This window comes from Lytechinus pictus, chromosome 3 (assembly GCF_037042905.1).
Source record: "Lytechinus pictus isolate F3 Inbred chromosome 3, Lp3.0, whole genome shotgun sequence".
Classification (NCBI taxonomy): domain Eukaryota; kingdom Metazoa; phylum Echinodermata; class Echinoidea; order Temnopleuroida; family Toxopneustidae; genus Lytechinus; species Lytechinus pictus.
The window spans coordinates 45397507-45420138 of NC_087247.1; the positions used below are offsets into that span (position 1 = coordinate 45397507).

The 22632-nt window shown below is 35.1% G+C and overlaps 1 protein-coding gene across 1 annotated transcript in view; it reads right to left on the minus strand.

The window, feature by feature from the left end:
• Positions 1 to 4479: 4479 nt before the first annotated feature.
• The window catches only part of LOC129257158 (annexin A7-like), a 28352-nt gene continuing 10199 nt past the window's right edge, over positions 4480 to 22632 (minus strand). The window contains exons 2-4 of the mRNA XM_054895425.2: positions 14271 to 14551; positions 11748 to 11826; positions 4480 to 10044 (exon numbers count right to left, since the gene is read on the minus strand). Coding sequence (XP_054751400.2) covers positions 10024 to 10044; positions 11748 to 11826; positions 14271 to 14551 — 381 coding nt within the window. The 3' untranslated portion in view covers positions 4480 to 10023. The remainder of the gene's footprint in view (positions 10045 to 11747; positions 11827 to 14270; positions 14552 to 22632) is intronic.

Consider the following 22632-nt stretch of genomic DNA (forward strand, 5'->3'; position numbering starts at 1 on the left):
TAGTTTTAACAAAAAAAGTAAAATCTCCCGAGTCCCCGTGTCTACATCCACTCCCCTCTCGCACATCAACACCTTGGTGTTTGGAAGTTCTCTTTCCCAAAGCTAACATAGAGGGCACATGACTCCCACTCTCTAATCAGTGCCAATCCACTCATCTTCCCTACTCACCTTGGTGAGGGGGGGGGGGGGGGGAAATGTTAGCTTTGGGAAAACTTCCAAACACCAAGGTCCAATCTGGACTAATCAACACACAGACACGAACCCCTTGATCGATTTCACGCTAATACATCGTCAGAAGAGGGCGACATTGCAATATTATCTTTGTTCAAGTTGATGACCAAAATCTATTATTTCCCATAGACTCGTGTGTAAAAGTGGCACTTTAAAAAAAAAAATTAAAAATGAGGAAATTCGAGGGTTGAATGTTTACTACCAGTGGATAGGATACATGTCTGACATCCCATATCTGACCAGAAAAGGGTACCTCGACCGGCTCATTTTAAAAATAAATCGGCATTTATGAAGTTTACACCTGACGGGATCAATTCGTCACTTCAGAGTAAAATGGCCCCAATTCTTCCGCCAATAAAAAAAATAGTTCCATAGTAGTGATATACCTTTCTAATGTGGAAAAGGGAAGTTCAGTAGGTACCCTCCCTAGAATCAGTGTTTGATTGTCAGTCATATTCATTTTTGTCAATCAGCAATATCAAATTTAAAAATTTGCCTGCCAGTTTTAGTTAGGCCCGTGTAACCTCAAAATTTCCATTCTTCTCCGACTTCAATCCCCCAATACAGATGGTATTTAAAACCCCTTTCAATTAATAACACGAATACGAATGAATAGAACTTTAAATAAAAAAACAAAAAGACAATTCGACACATTAAAAGTTAGATGCTAGTGAAAATACATTTATTTCACAAATAATTGTTTATCATCTTGGAGATTATGATTCTGCATTATAACAGAATATAATCTTATCTTGAATAATACATGATCAAAATAGTACAAATAAATCAATTCAGATATTTTTTTCTAGGAATGCTCATAATATAATTCCAAATAAAATAATCAAATTAGTATTTTCTTTAAAACGGTGCATACAAATTGAGTTGCTAGTACACATTTACAAGGCATTGTCAAAAATATTAACGGAATGCAAAACTGCAACAGAAATTAAATATTGGTATAAAGAGGGGGATGGTCATGGTTCATAACTCTCTTTAATCAAAACCAATTATAGTAAATGGGAAGTAACCTCCACATAAACCACAACAAAGTAGTTTTTAGATTAAGGACACTTACTTTTACCTCAGAATTATTAACATTTGATCCTTAATGATGCCAAATACTAAAAAAAAAACAATAATAGCTGGAATTATTACATGCTTTTTGCCAGAGGATACAAAGTGCTGCTATTATCACCCCCAAATTTCTTGCTGAAGGAAAACATGCCAGGGCTGGGAATCGAACCAACATCCCTCAGATTGACAGACAAGAGTCATAACCACTAGACCACGATGCACCCCCAAATTACTATGCCTTTACACCTAAATCAGAGTACCAGTCCAAGATATTTTATGAAAGCTCTTGTCTCAAATGAAGGAGGAAAAAATAATTTTCTCTCAAACCACCCTTAACATTTTCCAAACAAATGCAAAAGCCCTTTAGTAACAGCTTTTGAAGTTTTCACTTAGTTAAAGGACAAGTCCACCCCAACAAAAAGTTGATTTGAAAAAAAAGGAGAAAAACCCAACAAGCAAAACGCTGAAAATTTCATCAAAATCGGGTGTAAAATAAGAAAGTTATGACATTTTAAAGTTTCGCTTAATTTCACAAAACAGTTATATTCACATCCTGGTCGGTGTGCAAATTGGCAAACTGATGACGTCACCCACTCACTATTTCTTTTGTATTTTATTATATGAAATATGAAATATTCTAATTTTCTCCTCCTTGTCAAGTGAAACAAAGTTTATTTTCTCCCTGAACATGTGCAGTCACCATTATTTTATCAGTTTATGGTTAAGTTAAGTTGGTCCTTATTGTCAAATCTGTAAAATTTGAGATATTGTATTATTCAAACAATAAAAAACAAAAGAAATAGTGAGTGATGGACATCATCGACTCTCTCATTTGCATATCGCTGAGTTGCGCATTGAACTGCTTTGTCAAATTAAGCGAAACTTTAAAATGTCATAACTTTCTTATTTTACATCCGATTTCGATGAAATTTGCAGCGTTATGTTTGTTTGATTTTTCTCTATCGATTCAAATCAACAAATTTCTGGGGTGGACTTGACCTTTAAAAATTAAAATCCTATGCTCTACAGTTGTTATGAGCTATATTTGCCCCTACATAACCGAAAACTATTTTTCAGGTTTCACTTAAATATAGTTGTGTAGGTTTGATAGATTTTAATTGATATAGAAGGCTCATAAGTAAATATTCAACAAAGAGTACAGCAAAATACCTTGGGTATAAACACATCAAGCACTGAGTGACACTACAAGATAAACCATACATTAATGATTTAAAAAGGACCTCCTCAACAAACATACATTGTATATTTCATCCATTTCATACAGGAACATCACATACGTAAAATCATACAATTTGCAAGAATTTTACTAGAATTGAAATATTTTGCCAAGATGAAAGACAGCTGAATACATTTCTCACAATCAAACCTAGGCTTAACTCCAGACCAAACTATTTAAATCCGCACTACCATGAAATGCAGTGTTTTTATATTTTCATTAACATTCATGACAGGCAAAGTACCAAAGAATTAAATCAAATCGATTGTAGCCCAATACTTTTATTCATATCATGTTTACTACAAAGATAATTGAAAGGAATTGTAGTAAACAGTGATTTAATGAAAGTCTGTAAGCTAATAACCACTAGACCACGATGCACCCCCAAATTACTATGCCTTTACACCTAAATCAGAGTACCAGTCCAAGATATTTTATGAAAGCTCTTGTCTCAAATGAAGGAGGAAAAAATAATTTTCTCTCAAACCACCCTTAACATTTTCCAAAAAAATGCAAAAGCCCTTTAGTAACAGCTTTTGAAGTTTTCACTTAGTTAAAAATTAAAATCCTATGCTCTACAGTTGTTATGAGCTATATTTGCCCCTACATAACCGAAAACTATTTTTCAGGTTTCACTTAAATATAGTTGTGTAGGTTTGATAGATTTTAATTGATATAGAAGGCTCATAAGTAAATATTCAACAAAGAGTACAGCAAAATACCTTGGGTATAAACACATCAAGCACTGAGTGACACTACAAGATAAACCATACATTAATGATTTAAAAAGGACCTCCTCAACAAACATACATTGTATATTTCATCCATTTCATACAGGAACATCACATACGTAAAATCATACAATTTGCAAGAATTTTACTAGAATTGAAATATTTTGCCAAGATGAAAGACAGCTGAATACATTTCTCACAATCAAACCTAGGCTTAACTCCAGACCAAACTATTTAAATCCGCACTACCATGAAATGCAGTGTTTTTATATTTTCATTAACATTCATGACAGGCAAAGTACCAAAGAATTAAATCAAATCGATTGTAGCCCAATACTTTTATTCATATCATGTTTACTACAAAGATAAATGAAAGGAATTGTAGTAAACAGTGATTTAATGAAAGTCTGTAAGCTAATAACCACTAGACCACGATGCACCCCCAAATTACTATGCCTTTACACCTAAATCAGAGTACCAGTCCAAGATATTTTATGAAAGCTCTTGTCTCAAATGAAGGAGGAAAAAATAATTTTCTCTCAAACCACCCTTAACATTTTCCAAAAAAATGCAAAAGCCCTTTAGTAACAGCTTTTGAAGTTTTCACTTAGTTAAAAATTAAAATCCTATGCTCTACAGTTGTTATGAGCTATATTTGCCCCTACATAACCGAAAACTATTTTTCAGGTTTCACTTAAATATAGTTGTGTAGGTTTGATAGATTTTAATTGATATAGAAGGCTCATAAGTAAATATTCAACAAAGAGTACAGCAAAATACCTTGGGTATAAACACATCAAGCACTGAGTGACACTACAAGATAAACCATACATTAATGATTTAAAAAGGACCTCCTCAACAAACATACATTGTATATTTCATCCATTTCATACAGGAACATCACATACGTAAAATCATACAATTTGCAAGAATTTTACTAGAATTGAAATATTTTGCCAAGATGAAAGACAGCTGAATACATTTCTCACAATCAAACCTAGGCTTAACTCCAGACCAAACTATTTAAATCCGCACTACCATGAAATGCAGTGTTTTTATATTTTCATTAACATTCATGACAGGCAAAGTACCAAAGAATTAAATCAAATCGATTGTAGCCCAATACTTTTATTCATATCATGTTTACTACAAAGATAATTGAAAGGAATTGTAGTAAACAGTGATTAAATGAAAGTCTGTAAGCTAATATTAATTGCATGCACCATCTCATCCTTGATCTAGATCTGGTAGTGCTACATAAAATGAACTTAAAGCCATGAAATCTATTCTGAATAACCATTACACTGAAGATCTCTTACACAGGAAAGCACATATGGGACATTGTGTTATTGCTTGAAAAATACATGACAGTCTGATGAAATGTCATGATTATTTAGCTTATTTCTCAGTAATTACATGATTTGTTCCAGAAAACTTTGGTACATATTTCTTATTCATAACATACAGATACTTGGGTGGAAATTTCACACAATTAGCTAATTTAATTACAAAATTATTTTTGGAGTATGAATTTCACTTCAGAGTTGAAATAATTGTTTTCATTTGTTGAGTTAACAGTTAGCACTCCATAAAAGTTTGGTGTAAGTTAACTTAAGAAATACTCACCAATGTGTTTATCTTGTTTGAAGTAATCTATACAAACACTTTGCAAAAATGTAAAGTCGTTGAAGTTTCAATACCCTTAGGTTTGATAACTGATTACCATATTGCCATTAGATTGTATTAGAATTGAAAATATTTTTTGTTAAATACAGTATATAAAATGCATAATCATCTGAAATTCAAGAATTCTTTCATGTCCAACCATTTAAGTTTAATCAGCATAATGAATGTCATTTATTTTTCATTTAGTATGAATCTTAATTACACAAACTTGTGTTCTAAATCAAATTTTCATTAATTTTTAAGGTTTATTACATGTGAAAATATAAATAAAATATAGTAGTATATGCACTATCACATACAAGCAAAGGACATGATTAGAAAATGGTTTCAGCTATGATGTCATATTTACTCATCGATACAACATAACTCAAAACATAAAGTGACACATAGAAAATTGGGTATCAGATCTCTTAGATATTAAAGCTCTCAATGTACAGAGTAGGTGTGCTCTCTTCACATGTATCATTGCATAATATATACGTTTGACTTTAAGCTCTCTTATATCACAAATACTATATCACAATGCAGGAAACAAAACAAGAATAGCATTACTATTCATATTTCATACAAGTAAAGTTTTACTTTATAACATCAGCTACTTTATACATACACTCTACTGCACTAATAAAACCAAAGCAAGATTAAAGAAGGCAAGTCTAAAATGTGTTTTCTTAATGTACAATCAACTGTGTGTATAAAGTTCCATTGTTCATATTATGTGTGACCACTAAAATCTAATAATAATCTACTTTCATTTTCAAGTACAGAGAAATTGCAGTTACACCATAACAATCATCTTTTAATAGTCAACAATCTCCTTTAAAGCAAACTACGCACCTAAATATTAGAAGTAATTTTGTTTAAAATTTTGCATCATCCATTTGTTGTAAGAATTGATTATGTTTCATGATTCATTAACATTATTATAGTACTGTCTCACTTATGACTACTGATGAATTGGAGGCAAGACTGTATCTTTGCTTTTATCTGATCATTCTAATCTACATGGGGAAGAGGGTGATCCAGCCTCCATGGTACAAACAAATTTAAGTCTGAAAGGAACCTCATTACTACTTGTGACAAAACTAAACAACAAACAATTATTTTACATTCTTTAAAAGAAATATTGCCCCCCCAAAAAAAAAAAAAAAATGAAAACTAGAATTTTAATTCGTCATGAGGACGAATTAGGTGATCTGTCTCTGATTTCATGATCACGAAGACAATCAGCATGTTTATTGAGATCAATATGATCTTTGTCATGAAAACTGAACTTTTCTTTAAAACGAAGTGTTGAATACTATTGAAAAAGAGGGAAATGAGAAAGCCGTGTGAAAAAGTGCAGGTCATACACATATTGTACATGTTATATTAAAAGGGTTTTTAATCTCTTTTATTGTCCAATGTCTTATTCTATATACATTGTAATGGTCATAAAGGACCATTTGTGAAATGTTGAAAAGAAAAAAAAAATTATTATTCACCCCTGGCCTGGGCTCGAACCCTGGACCCTAAGGATGCAAGTCTGATGCCTTACCGATTGAGCTACACTGTTTCCCCATAGACTTTACACATAAGCAAATTAAGAGGATCTCAAATCCTATTTTGCACGTGAAATACAGGCATGATCCCGGCATCTGATCGGAAAATGGAGACCACATTAATGATAGCTTACAATCTCAGCTACAACATACTCCAAGCTCAGAGAAAACCGACAAAAAGAAATGGAGATATGGCTCGCGAAATAGAGGAATGTAAAATCCAGTTTTGAGAAAAAGTCATTTCCCATAGAGATTGCACACAAAATGAGCGAAAATGACATGTCTCTATAACTTGCCATTTTTCAGGATGATCCGTTCCTTTAAATGTAAATATAGCCATCAAATTAAAGAGTATGTCCTCAGCTACAACATATTGAAAACTGAGTGAAAATTGGCCAATATTTACGGAGTTAGAGTCAAATATGCATAATTATGATGATGTCATAAGTAGCAAAATGGGAATTTTGCGTTCCGACGCCATTTTGATGACGTCATGATAAAATTTCGGGTCAAATGTGACATGAAATCATATCTCCCATTCATACTCTATTCGAATATGAAAAAAAAATTGGGGGTCAACGGACTTCCTGAAGAGCTATAATGAATTTTGTATAGGCATGTTTTTGCACATATATTGTCTATGGTTAGTGCGCGTGCGCACGCCTGCTGTAAACTTTGATGGAGGCTAATTCCGTTATTATTTGTCGTAGAAGGTTGATCAAGGTATCAAATTGTTCAGAATTATATTATCGGTGCATTGATATAAAAAAAAAAAATGGTGATCCTATGTTGCATAGTGCCGTTACGCGCGAGAACACGCGCGTAACCGTGCGCGCGCGCAAATTTTTGAAATGCTTAAAATGGCCTGATTCATACTCTACTTTGGTCAAAAAGTGATTTTGAGCATTTTAGAATTTTGACGTGCGCGTACGCGCACGTCGTGACCTTTACATGACCTTTGATGACATGTACAGTTGACCCTTGACCTGAAGTTAATGTGATGTAAATATGGTTAATTTTTGATAATTAATAATGAAGATATGATTGATAAGGTGATTTTACAAAATGGCGTCTAGATGACGTCATGATGACCTTTTGACCTTGAACTTCTTTCATACACATGACATGAGAAGTCCTCATAAGTGATGATACTTTGATGAAAATTGAAGATGTAGTTTTGGAGATTTTACGCTAACAAGAAAAGGGCGGACAAATAAAAAAAAATAAAAAAGAAAATTCGTACGAAATTAATAGTTGATCTGTCGATTGACAGATCACCTAATTAACAATAAACAAACAATTCAATTTTCTATAACCTTATAAGAATTATTGCAAGAAAGTGAAAATGAATAACATAGTGTGACTACAATCATGCTCTTTTACAATTTGTATATAAATTTCATGCATGAACACATGGAAATGTATATTTTGGCCAATTACGATGAAGAGTTAGACTTAAGAACCAAAACCACTGTATCTTCCTGAACTAGTGTAGTGTACTTGTACTAGACGGCTGTAAACCTATTCTGTGGTATCATAATCAAACAATTTCACTCCTACACACTATGAATACAATAATTGTATAATTTGGTGTCAATATCATGCGATATCAAAACAAGTAAATTTACTGGTTGTTTCTTTGGACACAGGTTTGCATGTAAAACAACATGTACACGTATAATGCTATTATGATGATCAGATCATCATTTCCTTATATGTGTAATGCTGAATTAATGTAAGGTGGGGGAAATTGACAATAAATGGACTGTAATAACGCTCAAAATTACCATATCTTAGCCCTTTGTTTACAATCTATATTTGCCTTAAGATCTAACAAAGGCATTCATGGGACTGTCACAAGTTCAATATTACATGGCAGTTGAATTTCAATATTAAAAACATTTTTTTTAACTTCAGAAGGTGATCATGGTGGAAGGTACAAGAATTTTAATTAAAAATTAAAAAATTCAATTTAAATATCATCTAAGAAGACATGATTAAGAAAAGCGTATACATATTGATAAAAATACATGTTGTGAAACATGGCACAATTAAGGCTCTCTTTGAAGTGTGTCTTATATACTGCAGACATATATGTTATCTTTAAACTGCAGTAATTTCTCAACCTCTTTTTTTCATAATATTTCTTATAAATTCACTTGATAATAGTTGTATCTACTAGTCATGGGGGGCAGGATGGGTCATGTTAATGTGCTACAAATGTAAATGTACCTTTGCTTGGGTATACTGTGTGCTAAAAACTTTTCATGAAAAAGCCTACAAAACAAGTACTGATATAAAGAACAAAATAAGAATGTTAAACAAAAAGGCAGCAGTTTCCTGTAACTAGTTTCAAAATATACAATTTCAGCCAAACATTTATCAATTTTCAGATTTCATACTGAGCTCAGCTTTTATCTTTATTTTGGCAACAATTAACTTTATCTCCATCTTATTGCAACCTGTTCCTAACAAACTTTATGTCTGAGAAGGTTCTCACTTGTAAATAAAGTATTCGTTTTTTTTTTTTTAAACTTGTCTTACTTACTACTTACTGCTTACCACAAAATATATATCTAGAGTCCATAAATAAAAATTATAGATTTTATTTTTGCACAGAAGACAAAAAAAAAAAAAACGAGATGGTAAAAATAGAGGGAGTTTTTGTATGATGTCCATGTATGCATGTATGTACATGTGCAGATGCATTCTTTAGCCTCTCTTACCATGATTGAAGAAATACAAAGGGGCTGTGGCCAATTTATCCACTGTATAAAATAACCACTGGGTTATAACTATACAAACATGAGTTACAATAGAGAGAAAGAGGAAACATAGCCCAGTACAGAAAATATTCATCTCCCACTGACATCGTTTGAACAAATATACTTGAATATATTGAATGGAAATGAAATTGATACCAAAACTGCATTTAAGAGCAAATGGAGAATTCTCTATGTGACATACAATATTTTGAAAGCTAAGCTAACTTTCAGTTTACTCTATTAAAAAAATATGAGTGCTATAAAAGTGGTTGTTACCATCATTGTTATTCCTGCTAGACCGGCTGATCTCATCACATACTCCAAGCACAGAGTCAGTGAAAATAAAAGTGAAAGCAAACCATTAAACAAAGTACTTGGAATTATTTATGATTTCGAAAGTACTCTTATGATCATTTAGCATATCAACTTTTGAACAGTCCTTGACAGTAGGCAGCTGCTACAGAAAGATCGAGACCTACTTAAATATGATTCCTTTGTCAGTAATACACAAATCATGATACATGTACATACCTGAACTAATTACAGAAAATGGTACATTAAAATTAACAGTAAATAATTATAAAATGACCAATCAATTACTACATTAATTGTTTTTCATCTTCATACTTTCCAAGATACCAGGAGCAACTAAAGGCACATACCAGTCTTGGAAAGACAAAAGATTACTGCAAAAAAGAAAAAGGTAAAGGTGAAAGATTGTGTGGTGACATCGTCTGTCTTATCCAAGGTGATCATCTCTAGGCTCCCTCAGTGATGCACTGTACAAATGATCATACAAAAGAGATGACTTGGAGTAATTATACATAATTTTCATGTTGAATCAGAACATTTGGAGCAATTTTTGAAATCTGGAAATCTAAAAGAACCACAGGTAAAAACTGAATGATTAAAAATAAAATCTTAGGAACTAAGAACATGTGTATTATTTTACAACACAAAACCTGCCTTTGCATCTTTTTATACAGAAAAGGGAATGCACTATGATAAAAACATTTAATTTCAATTTTAATTATGGTAAACATGACCTATTAAATAAATTTCATCCAGCAAAACAATGTAGCACTGACCCACTGATGTCTCTTTGCCAAATAATGTACTTGCAGAATATAATAATAATAATAAAGTCATATTTTACCCAGGGTAGGCACTTCAGTTCCGAAAAACTGTTCTACCAGTGGACCCTGCTTAACATGATAATGTTATTATTAAAATGGAATATAACTAAGTTATTTTTTTTAACAGAGATGAATCCAAGATTTTTCCAAAAGGGGGAGGGGCATTTTGTACAGGAAAATTTTGTCAACCCCCCAAAAAAGGTTTTTACTACCAAATCAAGGTCATTTGTTCCAGGGAAAATATGACAACCAAAAAAAAAGTCCTCACTGGCATAGCATGACATATTCCACTAAAAAAATGTTTTTACTTGGCAAAAGGGGGGGGGGGGGCACGGGCTGGATGTGCCCCACCCCCTGGATCCACCATTGCTTTTGAATGACATAAATGTACTTTGTTTCAATCTGATCCCCCCCCCAAAACACCCTTGATGTTTTTGTTTTTTTGTCGGGTTTGCCTTGTCCATGATCATACAATTTCAACTTTGAAATCAAGAGTATCAGACGATTTCTTCAGGTAAAGATCTGTCTTTGAACAAATATTGAAACTTTAATCTTGGCAGCAACCATAAGGGAAACACACTCTCTATTACATGTATCAATTTCTCATTGAAATCTGTACAAAATATTGTATTTGTTCCAAATGTATATTTCTCTGGTAAACAATGATCACCTCTTTGAACCGAGGTCTTTATAATAGAACAGACACAATCAGGAACGATCACATGTAATAAAGAAATACTCCCCATGAGTTCTGTCTCCTGCCTCTATAAAGCAAAATACACAGATTCATGATTCTTTTCAATTGTGTACAGTACACGTAGGACCTGTATTGGCTACCATCCATGGTTACAAAATCAAATAGTTATCTGCTATTCTTCATGTACCTGGGTAAACACCAAGATTTTAAATGTATGTGAACTTTGATCTCTCTGGTCTATTATATTCAAACTTTAAATTCTTATGCTTATGTTTGGCACAAGTACTAGGGCAGTGCCAGAGGGGCAGGGGGAGCAGTTGCCCCTCCTATGATTTATCACAGGATCAAAAATAAATAAAATCAGAGGGGGGGGGGGGGGGTGATGGGCAAAATGAGGAGGAACTAAAAGAAAAGAGAGAGGGCTAGGTTGTGGAACAATCAATTACCCCTATATTTCTTTCAGAAACAAAAAGTGTCAATTTCCTTTTAATTTGCCCTTAATATATCAATTAAACCACAATGCAGATCGCACAATGAAAAATAATCTGAAGAAAGGGTCCAAACAACAATTATTAAAGGCAACATTCCAATATATGTCTTCATATAAGAAAGATTTGAAGTGATTCAACTTCTGAAGAGTATTTCTTACCAGGATGATCCAGACGAATACCCATGGCCAGAAAAAGAATGTAATGATGCAGTGCAATACATGGTTCACACCACGACGACTGCAAAGAAAAAAAAAACAGTAAAAATTACAAATATGAGACCTAAAGAAAACAATGTGAGACATTATAGGTCAAATATTCAAGAAGTAACCAAGCTTATCTATAGCGCCTTTTTTCATATATGAAATCAAATGATCTGGTGCGCACTTGATTTTGGTTAAATTTTTCGATCAAAGAATGGGCTTTGAAAGAAAATGGAGAGGGGGGGGGGGGGGTAACTTGCTAACTGCCTCCAGGCTATGTTATAAGGATAGTTTTCTAGACTTCCCTGATAGTCCAGGCTAGAAGAGGCATAACCTTGTTTTTTCATAGATATACAATATTTTTTATTTTTTTGTTTTGAAGGTGCTAGCTGATTACAAATCTGAATGATGCCACTCGTGTAAACCTTGAGCATTTTTCACAAATTGTCAAAATCCAATATGGCCACCAAAATATGCAAATTATCCACGGAAATCATTAAATTTCCCAGCACATTGGCTACATGTACATGCAAATAATACATTATAATACAATGTGAATGGGGACAATGGTATTGTATGAGTAAAATGTTGAAAATGCTGAAAACATAATTTCTAATGAAATATCATATCTTATATCATTTAGGTGATAAATGCTATATTTCAAAATTCAAAATGGCCACCACACATGTATACTGGTACCTTTTTGTGAAAATTATCTGTCCCCATTCATATTGTTGTACATAGTACGATAAGGGCCTATGGCGGCCATTTTCAATTTCAAAATGTAGCATTATCACCTTAAAGATAAATGAAAGTAGTTGCAGTAAACACTGATTTCACGAAAAAGTTTGTGAAACCAAGCTTAATTGTCACTATATCATCGAGGATCTAGATCGGGTACAGTTACATAAACTGAACTTTGTGAAATCTTGAAATCTACGCTGAAAAATGTTCACACTGAAGATCACCAACACAGATAAGCGCAAGTGGGAGAGTGTATTATTATTGCTTTGAATGTCGGCCCGATGCTTGACCCGAATCCCATGCTTATTTGCTAATTTCTCAGCAATTACACAATTTCTTCCAGAATCCTTTGGCACATATTTTTGATTTATACAAACAGACACTTTGGTGGTCATTTCATTGGATTTTGTACGAACTCATTTTGAAATAGTTACCACAACTGGAATTTATCTTTAATGACACAATATATATATTTTGCTACATTGTAGAAACCATGGTTTTAGACAATTCACTCTTACATCACAATTATATCCCATATTTTATAGTGAAGCAAAGCCAAATTCTGTCAAAATCATCTGTCCCCAGTTACAATGTACATAATATTTTTAGCACCTATGGTAGTTAGCCTATGGCAGCCATTTTGAATTTCAAAGTAAAGTACTTATTACCTTCATGACCAATATGTGATGTATTTATCTATAAATCATGTTTGCGTCAATATTTGACTTATACATGGATTTTATGGTTCTCACTCTTACGAAATTAGTTTCCTTGCACGCATGTTACATACTTTAGTTAGGGCTTGTAGTGGATCTTTTGAGTGTCAAAATACAGTATTTAACTACCATCTACATGGCAGAATAAATGCTATATTTCATAAAAATCATTCTTTCAAACAATAATTTTACTCATACAACATAATCATAGTCAAGCAAGTAAAATTTCTTACAAAAATCATCTGTCCTCATTTGCATTGTAGAATATACTGTTAGGGCCTATAGTAGTGCATATAGGGGCCATTCACAATGCTCATTTATCTCTATGATGCATGACAAAAGAAATTATATGTTTTGCTAGGAAACATGTTTTCAGACAATATTTTACTCCTAGATCACAATTATATGCATTTCATGGTTCTTACTCTTGTGAAAATTAGTTTCTCCATTTGCATTTTACATGATACAGATAAGGTCTATGGCGGCCACTTTGAATTTCATAATATTTACATCATTCATCACATACATGACATAACAAATGTTATATTTCATAAGATATCATGTTTTCATTCATTACTTCACTCATAGATCATGATTACTTGCATTTTAGTGCTCACTTTTGTGAAAATTAGTTTTTCCCTTTCACATTGTACATATACAGTATACCGGGGTCTATGGCTGCCATTTTGAATAACTGGAAAATATATATTTTGTCAAAATTCATTTTTTTCTGAGAGAATTTCACTCCTCCAATACAATTACATGCATTTATAGCCAATGTGCGGGCAATTTTATGATTTTCATCTAGGTAATTTGCACATTTTGGCGACCATATTGGTTTTGCAAATTTGCGGAACATGTTCAAGGTTACACAAGTGGCATCATTCAGATTCATAATCAGGACACTCGAATTGACAAGAAACCATCCAAAAATATTGTATACATGTACATTAATTATGAAAAAACAAGGTAAAGTCCATTTTCTATGGTGCCTAGCCTGGACTATAATAAAGATACTTACTGCTGCTGATGAACCACTACAGTGCTCTGTTGAACAGGTGGTGGTTGTGCTACTACAACTGTGTTAGTGGCCATCATTTGAGGAGGGGGTGCATACCCAGGTTGGGCTGGTGGGTAGCCAGGCTGAGGGGCATATCCTGGTTGAGGGGCATATCCTGGTTGAGGAGCATAGCCAGGCTGCGGAGGAGGGTATCCTTGTTGCGGAGCATATCCAGGGGCAGGCTGGCCTTGGGGTGGGGGGTAGCCTTGCTGGGGTGGATAACCGGGTGCAGGAGCTGCACTCTGAAAAATTACATGAAATTGCATAAAAATGCTGCATGTCAATCATTATCTGTTTCTGATTCATGTCTTGGAATAACCAAACAAGTGGAACGCCTCTGGCAGTCTCGCCTGCATTACGCAATTTAACATAGCAGCAGTGCTAACTTTGAAAACTACTATAAAATAATCATTCACAAAAACACCATTCATATAATGATATAATACCACGTTCATTGACCATAGATGACATTTGAACGGTGACTTAAGACTTGTCAACTACACCCATGTCCACATTTCATTCATTCTCTATCCATAAACTTTCAAAGTTATGATGGCACTTCAACAATTACCCCAACATGGCCTAAGTTTATTGACCTTAACTGACCTTTGACTTGGTTTTGTGACCTGAAACTCACAGGGGATGTTCAGTGAAGCTTGATTACTCTTATATCCCAAGTTTTATGAACTAGATCCATAAACTTTCAGAGTTAGGATGGTAATTCAACAAATACCCCCAACACGGCCAAAGTTCATTGACCTTTAATGACCTTTGACCATGGTCATGTGACCTGAAACTCGTACAGGATGTTCAGTGATACTTGATTACTCTTATGTCCAAGTTTTATGAACTAGATCCATAAACTTTCAGAGTTAGGATGGTAATTTAACATATACGCCCAACACGGCCAAAGTTCATTGACCTTAAATGACCATTGACCATGGTCATGTGACCTGAAAGTCACACAGGATATTCAGTGGTACTTGATTAACCTAATGTCCAAGTTTCATGAACTAAATCCATAAATTTTCAAAGTTATGATGGTAATTCAACAAATACCCCCAACTTGGCCAAAGTTCATTGACCCTAAATGACCTTTGACCTTGGTCATGTGACCTGAAACTCAGGCAGGATGTTCACTAATACTTGATTAACCTTATGTCCAAGTTTCATGGACTAGATCCATAAATTTTCAAAGTTATGATAGTAATTCAACAAATGCCCCCAACTTGACCAAAGTTCATTGACCCTAAATGACCTTTGACCTTGGTCACGTGACCTGAAACTCGAGCAGGATGTTCACTAATACTTGATTAACCTTATGCCCAAGTTTCATGAACTAGGTCCATATACTTTTTAAGTTATGATGTCATTTCAAAAACTTAACCTTCGGTTAAGATTTTGAAAATAATTTTCCCAACATGGTCTAAGTTCATTGACCCTAAATGACCATTGACCATGGTCATGTGACCTGAAAGTCACGCAGGATATTCAGTGGTACTTGATTAACCTAATGTCCAAGTTTCATGAACTAAATCCATAAATTTTCAAAGTTATGATGGTAATTCAACAAATACCCCCAACTTGGCCAAAGTTCATTGACCCTAAATGACCTTTGACCTTGGTCATGTGACCTGAAACTCAGGCAGGATGTTCACTAATACTTGATTAACCTTATGTCCAAGTTTCATGGACTAGATCCATAAATTTTCAAAGTTATGATAGTAATTCAACAAATGCCCCCAACTTGACCAAAGTTCATTGACCCTAAATGACCTTTGACCTTGGTCACGTGACCTGAAACTCGAGCAGGATGTTCACTAATACTTGATTAACCTTATGCCCAAGTTTCATGAACTAGGTCCATATACTTTTTAAGTTATGATGTCATTTCAAAAACTTAACCTTCGGTTAAGATTTTGAAAATAATTTTCCCAACATGGTCTAAGTTCATTGACCCTAAATGACCTTTCACCTTGGTCATGTGACCTGAAACTCAGGCAGGATGTTCAGTAATACTTGATTAACCTTATGTCCAAGTTTCATGAACTAGGTCCATATACTTTCTAAGTTATGATGTCATTTCAAAAACTTAACCTTAGGTTAAGATTTGATGTTGACGCCGCCGCCGCCGTCGCTGTCGGAAAAGCGGCGCCTATAGTTTCGCTCTGCTATGCAGGCGAGACAAAAACTACATCATAATCATGATCATGATTAATCGTTTTGGAGCCCCATTACACAACTATTTGCAATAAATTAAGACATTTCAAGGAATGAATCTGATTGGTCAGTCTTACGTATGTTGAACAAAATGAGTATACAGCTACAAATTTTATTGGCTGATCTGTGACAGATGGCACCATTTTTGTGTTTCAGAACCCGGAAGGGTGTTTCGCAAGACACAACATTACAAAATAACAATGTTTATAATTGACTACTGCTTGCATGGCCATGGATAGATAAATGACAAGAATTAGACCCCTGTTACATCTCGAATATTGCTTACACACTAGTTATTGTTAGTGTAAGAAGCCAGCAGGAAGACTCTTAAGTACCTCACACTTGCCGACTTAAATACATGTACCTACAAAAGATTTCATATACAGCAATTTTTAAAACTAACTTTTGCATGTACCATGCTTTGCTTATATTTGGCAAAACAACCCCCCCCCCCACCCAGCCAGGCCTAGCTACTCATGAATAGCAGTATATTGTACAACTCAATCTATAATTAGCTTGGGGAATTCCACAGCACAATTTGAAGAAGAGTGGCTGTGCGGGCTTCAAATTTTGTATACACATGAAGGCTATTCAAAAATTCATATTCATGACCAAGTACAGTACACACAAATAGAAAAGTTGTTATCACCATTTATCGCAATACTTTATACTTACAAATTTGTCAAATTGAAACTTTACATGTAATTTTATTAGTATTTTATTTTTGAAGCAGCCATAATCTTTTTTGTTTCTCATCTGGTCCTATTAAAAAAAAAAACTTTCACCATTCCATTCTTCTCACATCTTCCTTCCAAATCATTTACTACTCACTCCCCATTAAGGCGATCCTATGCTAGCAATGCTTTGTGGTAATATTAAAGTACTACTGGGTAGACATGCTAAAAACTGACAACCAACAAAAATATGTCGTCCACAGGTGAATTATAGCTTAAAATATTGCGTGTTATACGGGACATTTCTGCGTCCCATACGACACACAACATTTTCACCTATAATTGTGTTGGTTATTAATTTTCACATGACTCCCCACTATAGCTTTATCATCGACAAAATAATATTTTATTGCTCCAGCATTCGGCTAGGAATCTAGAAATTATTGTCAAATTGTCCCGTACGACACGCATGGAATCACCCTTTACGATAGTAAATATTGAAATATGCATACAAGGTAATTACAAAGTAAATAATGACATAGATTATGAACAGTAATAACTCCTGGTACTACAATAATCCCCTGCTGAGTGCTGACATTTTTTAAACAATACAAATTTTGTTTCTCAAATATGGTGTCTCAAATAACATACATGCATAGGGAAAAGGATCTAACCCCCCCCCCCCTCCTTCTGCCCACAAAGAAAGTTAATTGGGTTTTGCCCCCTTTAAGACTGGAATCTTAAGGGATAGTTTGTGTTTGTGAGAGAGTATGTTGTAGATCATGTGAATAGACAGGGGTAGATGGCAGGGAAGAGAGAGAGAGAGAGGGGGGAAGACTAAAAGGGAGAGAGAAGTGGAAATAACAAATTAGCATGCTATACTTGAAGAGTGAAAAAGAGATGGAATGAGTTCAGGCAATTGTGCGTCATATTGACTGCAATTGCATCTTAATAATTCCCCTTCATTTAAAAACTCCTGCCAAAACCATTATCCTCAGACTGTAACCTCACAAATTAGAATTCAAAAGAAGATTATCATTTATATACTGACAAAATGAAAATTTTTATTTAAAAAGTCATCACGTTGGAAAAAAAGGATTTGCATGTATGTTGTGTATAGATGCTTTGAAATTCTATGCAATTGTGTTTGAAATCAACTATCCATAATATTTGTGAGATTTCTTTATCAAAACAAATAAATATCCAAATATAAGAACTGATACAGACAGTGTGTGATAACAGTGAAATGTAGGTCACTTTTCCTTTAGGTCATATATTTTAGGACCACTCAAATCGACTTAGGTTGTGTTTATTCTTCCATTGCAGAGACAGAATCAGCATTTTTAAACGTCGTTTCAGATCGCCGATCGCAAACGTGGTTCTGGGACTGCTGTTTATGCTTTGTTTTTCAGAGGCGAAATCGCAAATTGGAGCTGGCTTTGCATCATAATTTTTGTTGAGCAGGAAAGCAAGGTCAAATTGGGCGCGCCATTTTTCGAAAGTTTTTTTTTACGAGTGTTGTTATGGTCAACTATTATTTAAACTTCGAACCATTTCTGATCTTTTAGTAATTGCATGGAGCTACTTGACATAGACATAGAATTTCCACCATGGTGAGGATAATAATATTAAAGACAAAATAAGAATATTAAAGTACACGTAAGAAAATAATAAGATATATCTATTTGTTCTCATGCTACTGGGTTTTTTGGCTCAGTGAGGTACAATGTAATTCTGTGGAGGTAAGTTCCCGTTTTGACCGCGGATCTTCGTCTCACCGGAAGCACGTACCAAATGACGTCATTTAAACACATTGTTATCGGGGTTCTGTTTATACTTCCACAGAAACCCTGATTCTGGTCAAACAACGTTTTGAAACATTAATTTTTGTGAGTTTACGATCAGCGTTCTAAAAAATTGTTTAATGAAAGTAAGCATGGACGCAACCGTGTTTTGGACTAAACACGTATGAAAACGCTGATTTTGGCCTGAAAATGGAAGCATAAACACGCCCTTAGATGAGGTAACAAATGATTTGCATGGAAGAAGTTTCTGGCTAGAAACTTCCTACTTCAGCAAATTTCAGGCTAGCCTTATAGTGCAATGCAAAGCATATGAGAGTATATTGTTCCATTAGTCATTCAGTGATGTTTTCTAATTCAAGGATTGAATCCAATTAGTTGAAAGTTATGTGTAGTTTTTTTTCAATCTCAAATTGTTTTTCTTAGGACATTCAGTTATTGTGTTTTGGCCAAAAGCTGAATTTATTTCTGTGATTTTTTTTAAAGAAATAAAAAAAAAGTTTGAGCACTCCACAAATCTGAGCATTATCATCAACATATAGCGCATACATTCGTAATTCCGAAGCTTCTTTATTCCGAAGGTTCGGATATTCCGAAGGTTCGTTATTCCGAAGGTTCGTATTTCCGAAGGTTCGTAATTCCGAAGGTTTGTTAGTCCGAAAACGAAATGAGGTTCGTAATTCCGAAGGTTCGTTAGTCCGAAAACGAAGTGAGGTTCGTAATTCAGAAGGTTCGTTAATCCGAAAAAGAAATGAGGTTCGTAATTCCGAAGATTCGTTAGTCCGAAAACTAAATGATTAACTAACCTTATTTCGTTTTCGGACTAACGAACCTTCGGAACAACAAACCTTATTTCGTTTTCGGATTAACGAACCTTCGGAACAACGAACCTTAATTCGTTTTCGGATTAACGAACCTTCGGAACATCAAACCTTATTTCGTTTTCGGATTATCGAACCTTCGGAATAACGAACCTTCGGAATAACGCCACAAATGTTCGGATTAACGAACCCTTTTACGTTTTCGGATTAACGAACATCGAGGTATAGGCAATTTGCGTGTTTCGGAATTACGAACCTTCGGAATAAAGAACCTTCGGAATTACGAAGTGTAACCACATATAGTACCAGTTCACTCACTGCTGTTAGTTTATCAGTGCAGGTAAAATCCTTCCAGTGAGTCGGCTTCCACCCTAATAATACCCAGCAAGAACACACACAACAAGGAAACAAATTTCAAAATAACGCCCAATGTTTTCACCACCAGCACAGGGTTCATGACAACTGCTCCAGTGACAATTGATCCGATGGAAAATATGCACGTTAAGCCAAATATAAAACCTTACCTCCCAAACTAAATAAACCCTATCCTTATCTTTGAATTATTCTGAACCAAAAACTCTATAACAATCCTGACTCTAACCCTATACCCTCTGAGATATTAAGAGTAAGACCATAGCAAATGTCGCAGGAGCAAATGTTGTGTCACCCACCAGGGACCCACTTAAATACGATCCAAAAAGAACATTGTGTTGAGTGTTTCAACAGTAGATATTCAAGAACTCTCATATGTTTAAAAAAATCACCATAAATTTTACTAGACTGATTGTAATCTATGTACATTCCACTCTGTAGAGTGCCCAAGACAAAAGGTGGGGGGGGGGGGTGGAAATCAGGCTGGTGTTGGGATTGACCTCGGAAACTATGAGGTATTTCTGGCAGTTCTATTTGCAATTTCCCCATTCACCAACACCAACCCACAGGGATTGGAAAAATCGTGATTTCAAGTTCAGTGTTGGTGTTAGTGTTGACAATCTCAATATCAAGCTCGCGAACAGGCGGCGAACACGATGAAACATCCCGTAAAATTAGCTTTTACAGTTAAGATGAGTTCAAAGCATTTGAGCTTTATATATTTTGATGAAGAATAATGTTTACTCTTTTGAATTCTTGACTTAAAGTATTGGTATTCTGTACGATGAGAATTTAATGCATTTTTCTCCGATTTCATTTTCGTCGTCGAGACTTCTCGCGTTAAGTTGAGATGATTTAGCAGCACAGCGCAGAAGCATAACATCATAGGCTATCGATAACGCAATCCGCAATCGGTATCATTCCTTCGAACCCAGCTCGGTGTTGGAGCTCGGTTCAGCGGCTTTTTTTACGCTCTCAACACCAACACCGAACACTGAACTTTAAATCACCCACTGTGTGTAGAATGCCTATGCTGCTTTTTCAAATTTCACCCAAAACATGATGAGAACCCCACTGAGAGCGTTCCTATAGTACAGGGATGCCACTAGGTGTCCTCCAAAAATACTGAAACTTATCGCGGGCCGGGATAGTGTCCAAGAATTTTTTTTTTAAGGGGGGGTCCACCTTTAATTTTGGGATGGACACATGTCACAGGTAAAAAATTGGACAAGCAAAAAAAAAAAAAAAAAAAAAAAATAGGAGGGGGGGGGGGTCCGCCCCCACCTCAAATTTAGGGGAGGGGGGAGGACCAAGTGGTTTCTTACCTTGTTGTGATCGATGACTTTGAAGTCAATTAGGTTTGAAAACTGACGGTAGTTAGTTGTGTGTTTCTCATAGAACGCTAGACCAAAAGCTTCAGTCACTGTATTTTGGTTGTTCAGCTGAACCGCGTTGGCTCCACTCACCAATACATAGACTGAAGAGTTGTTGGCCCGTACATAAAGACAACGTATCAGCTAACCCAGGGAGCTCCGGCCCGCAAAGCGGGCCGGGGCTAGCTGATACGTAACCCAAGGAGCTCCGGCCCGCTTTCCGGGCCGGAGCTCCCTGGGTTCCGTATCAGACTGCAGCAGTAACGTTAGATCTAACATTCGGCGGAAACCCGATTTTCGGATCGTTTTTGGTACATAAAATGTCACATTATAAAAAAATAATTACATCCAAACTTACGAGAAAATATATAAAATTCAGAAACATCGTACCTTAGACCGCAGTTACCGCTAATTCCTTTCAAATGATGATCAAAACTTAGTCATCCTCGATTCCTTCGTTGGTCATCGTAAGTTGCCATCTTGGATGACGTCATCATCTGTACAGACGTATTTACCAGTCGCTATTATACCGCGATTCGTGCCGCTACTTTGCGCTTGTCTATGTGCATGCGTTTGGAACTTGTCGCTCGCATTGATTGGCCAGGATATCGATAATTCTAATCAGAAAGCCTTGATAAAAGCATAACTCAATGAACGTAGTAGGCAGTGCGCGCGTTTATAATTTATATCTCGGGGAAATATCTCTCACTCGGTCGATCGACATGCATCGCAATGGGAAGTCATAGGGGGGAAAAAAGGAGGACTTTCCGTTTTTTTTAATACACAGAAAACAGGAAAAGTCGGAAATACGGAAATAAGACAGATAGCAGGAAAAAAGCCGGAATTCCGTATAAATACGGAAAAGTGGCATCCCTGTATAGTAACAATTGACCACTTTACATGTACAGGAAGTGGTTTTGAAAACCTCTTTTGGCTGATCAAATGGGAACGCTAGCAAAGCGATCTTCCAAACTGATTTCCTGAACCAATTTCCTGTAAACTAGTTTTAGAAAGTGTAATGAGAACGATCTCATATAACATTCTTCGCAAATATGACCCTG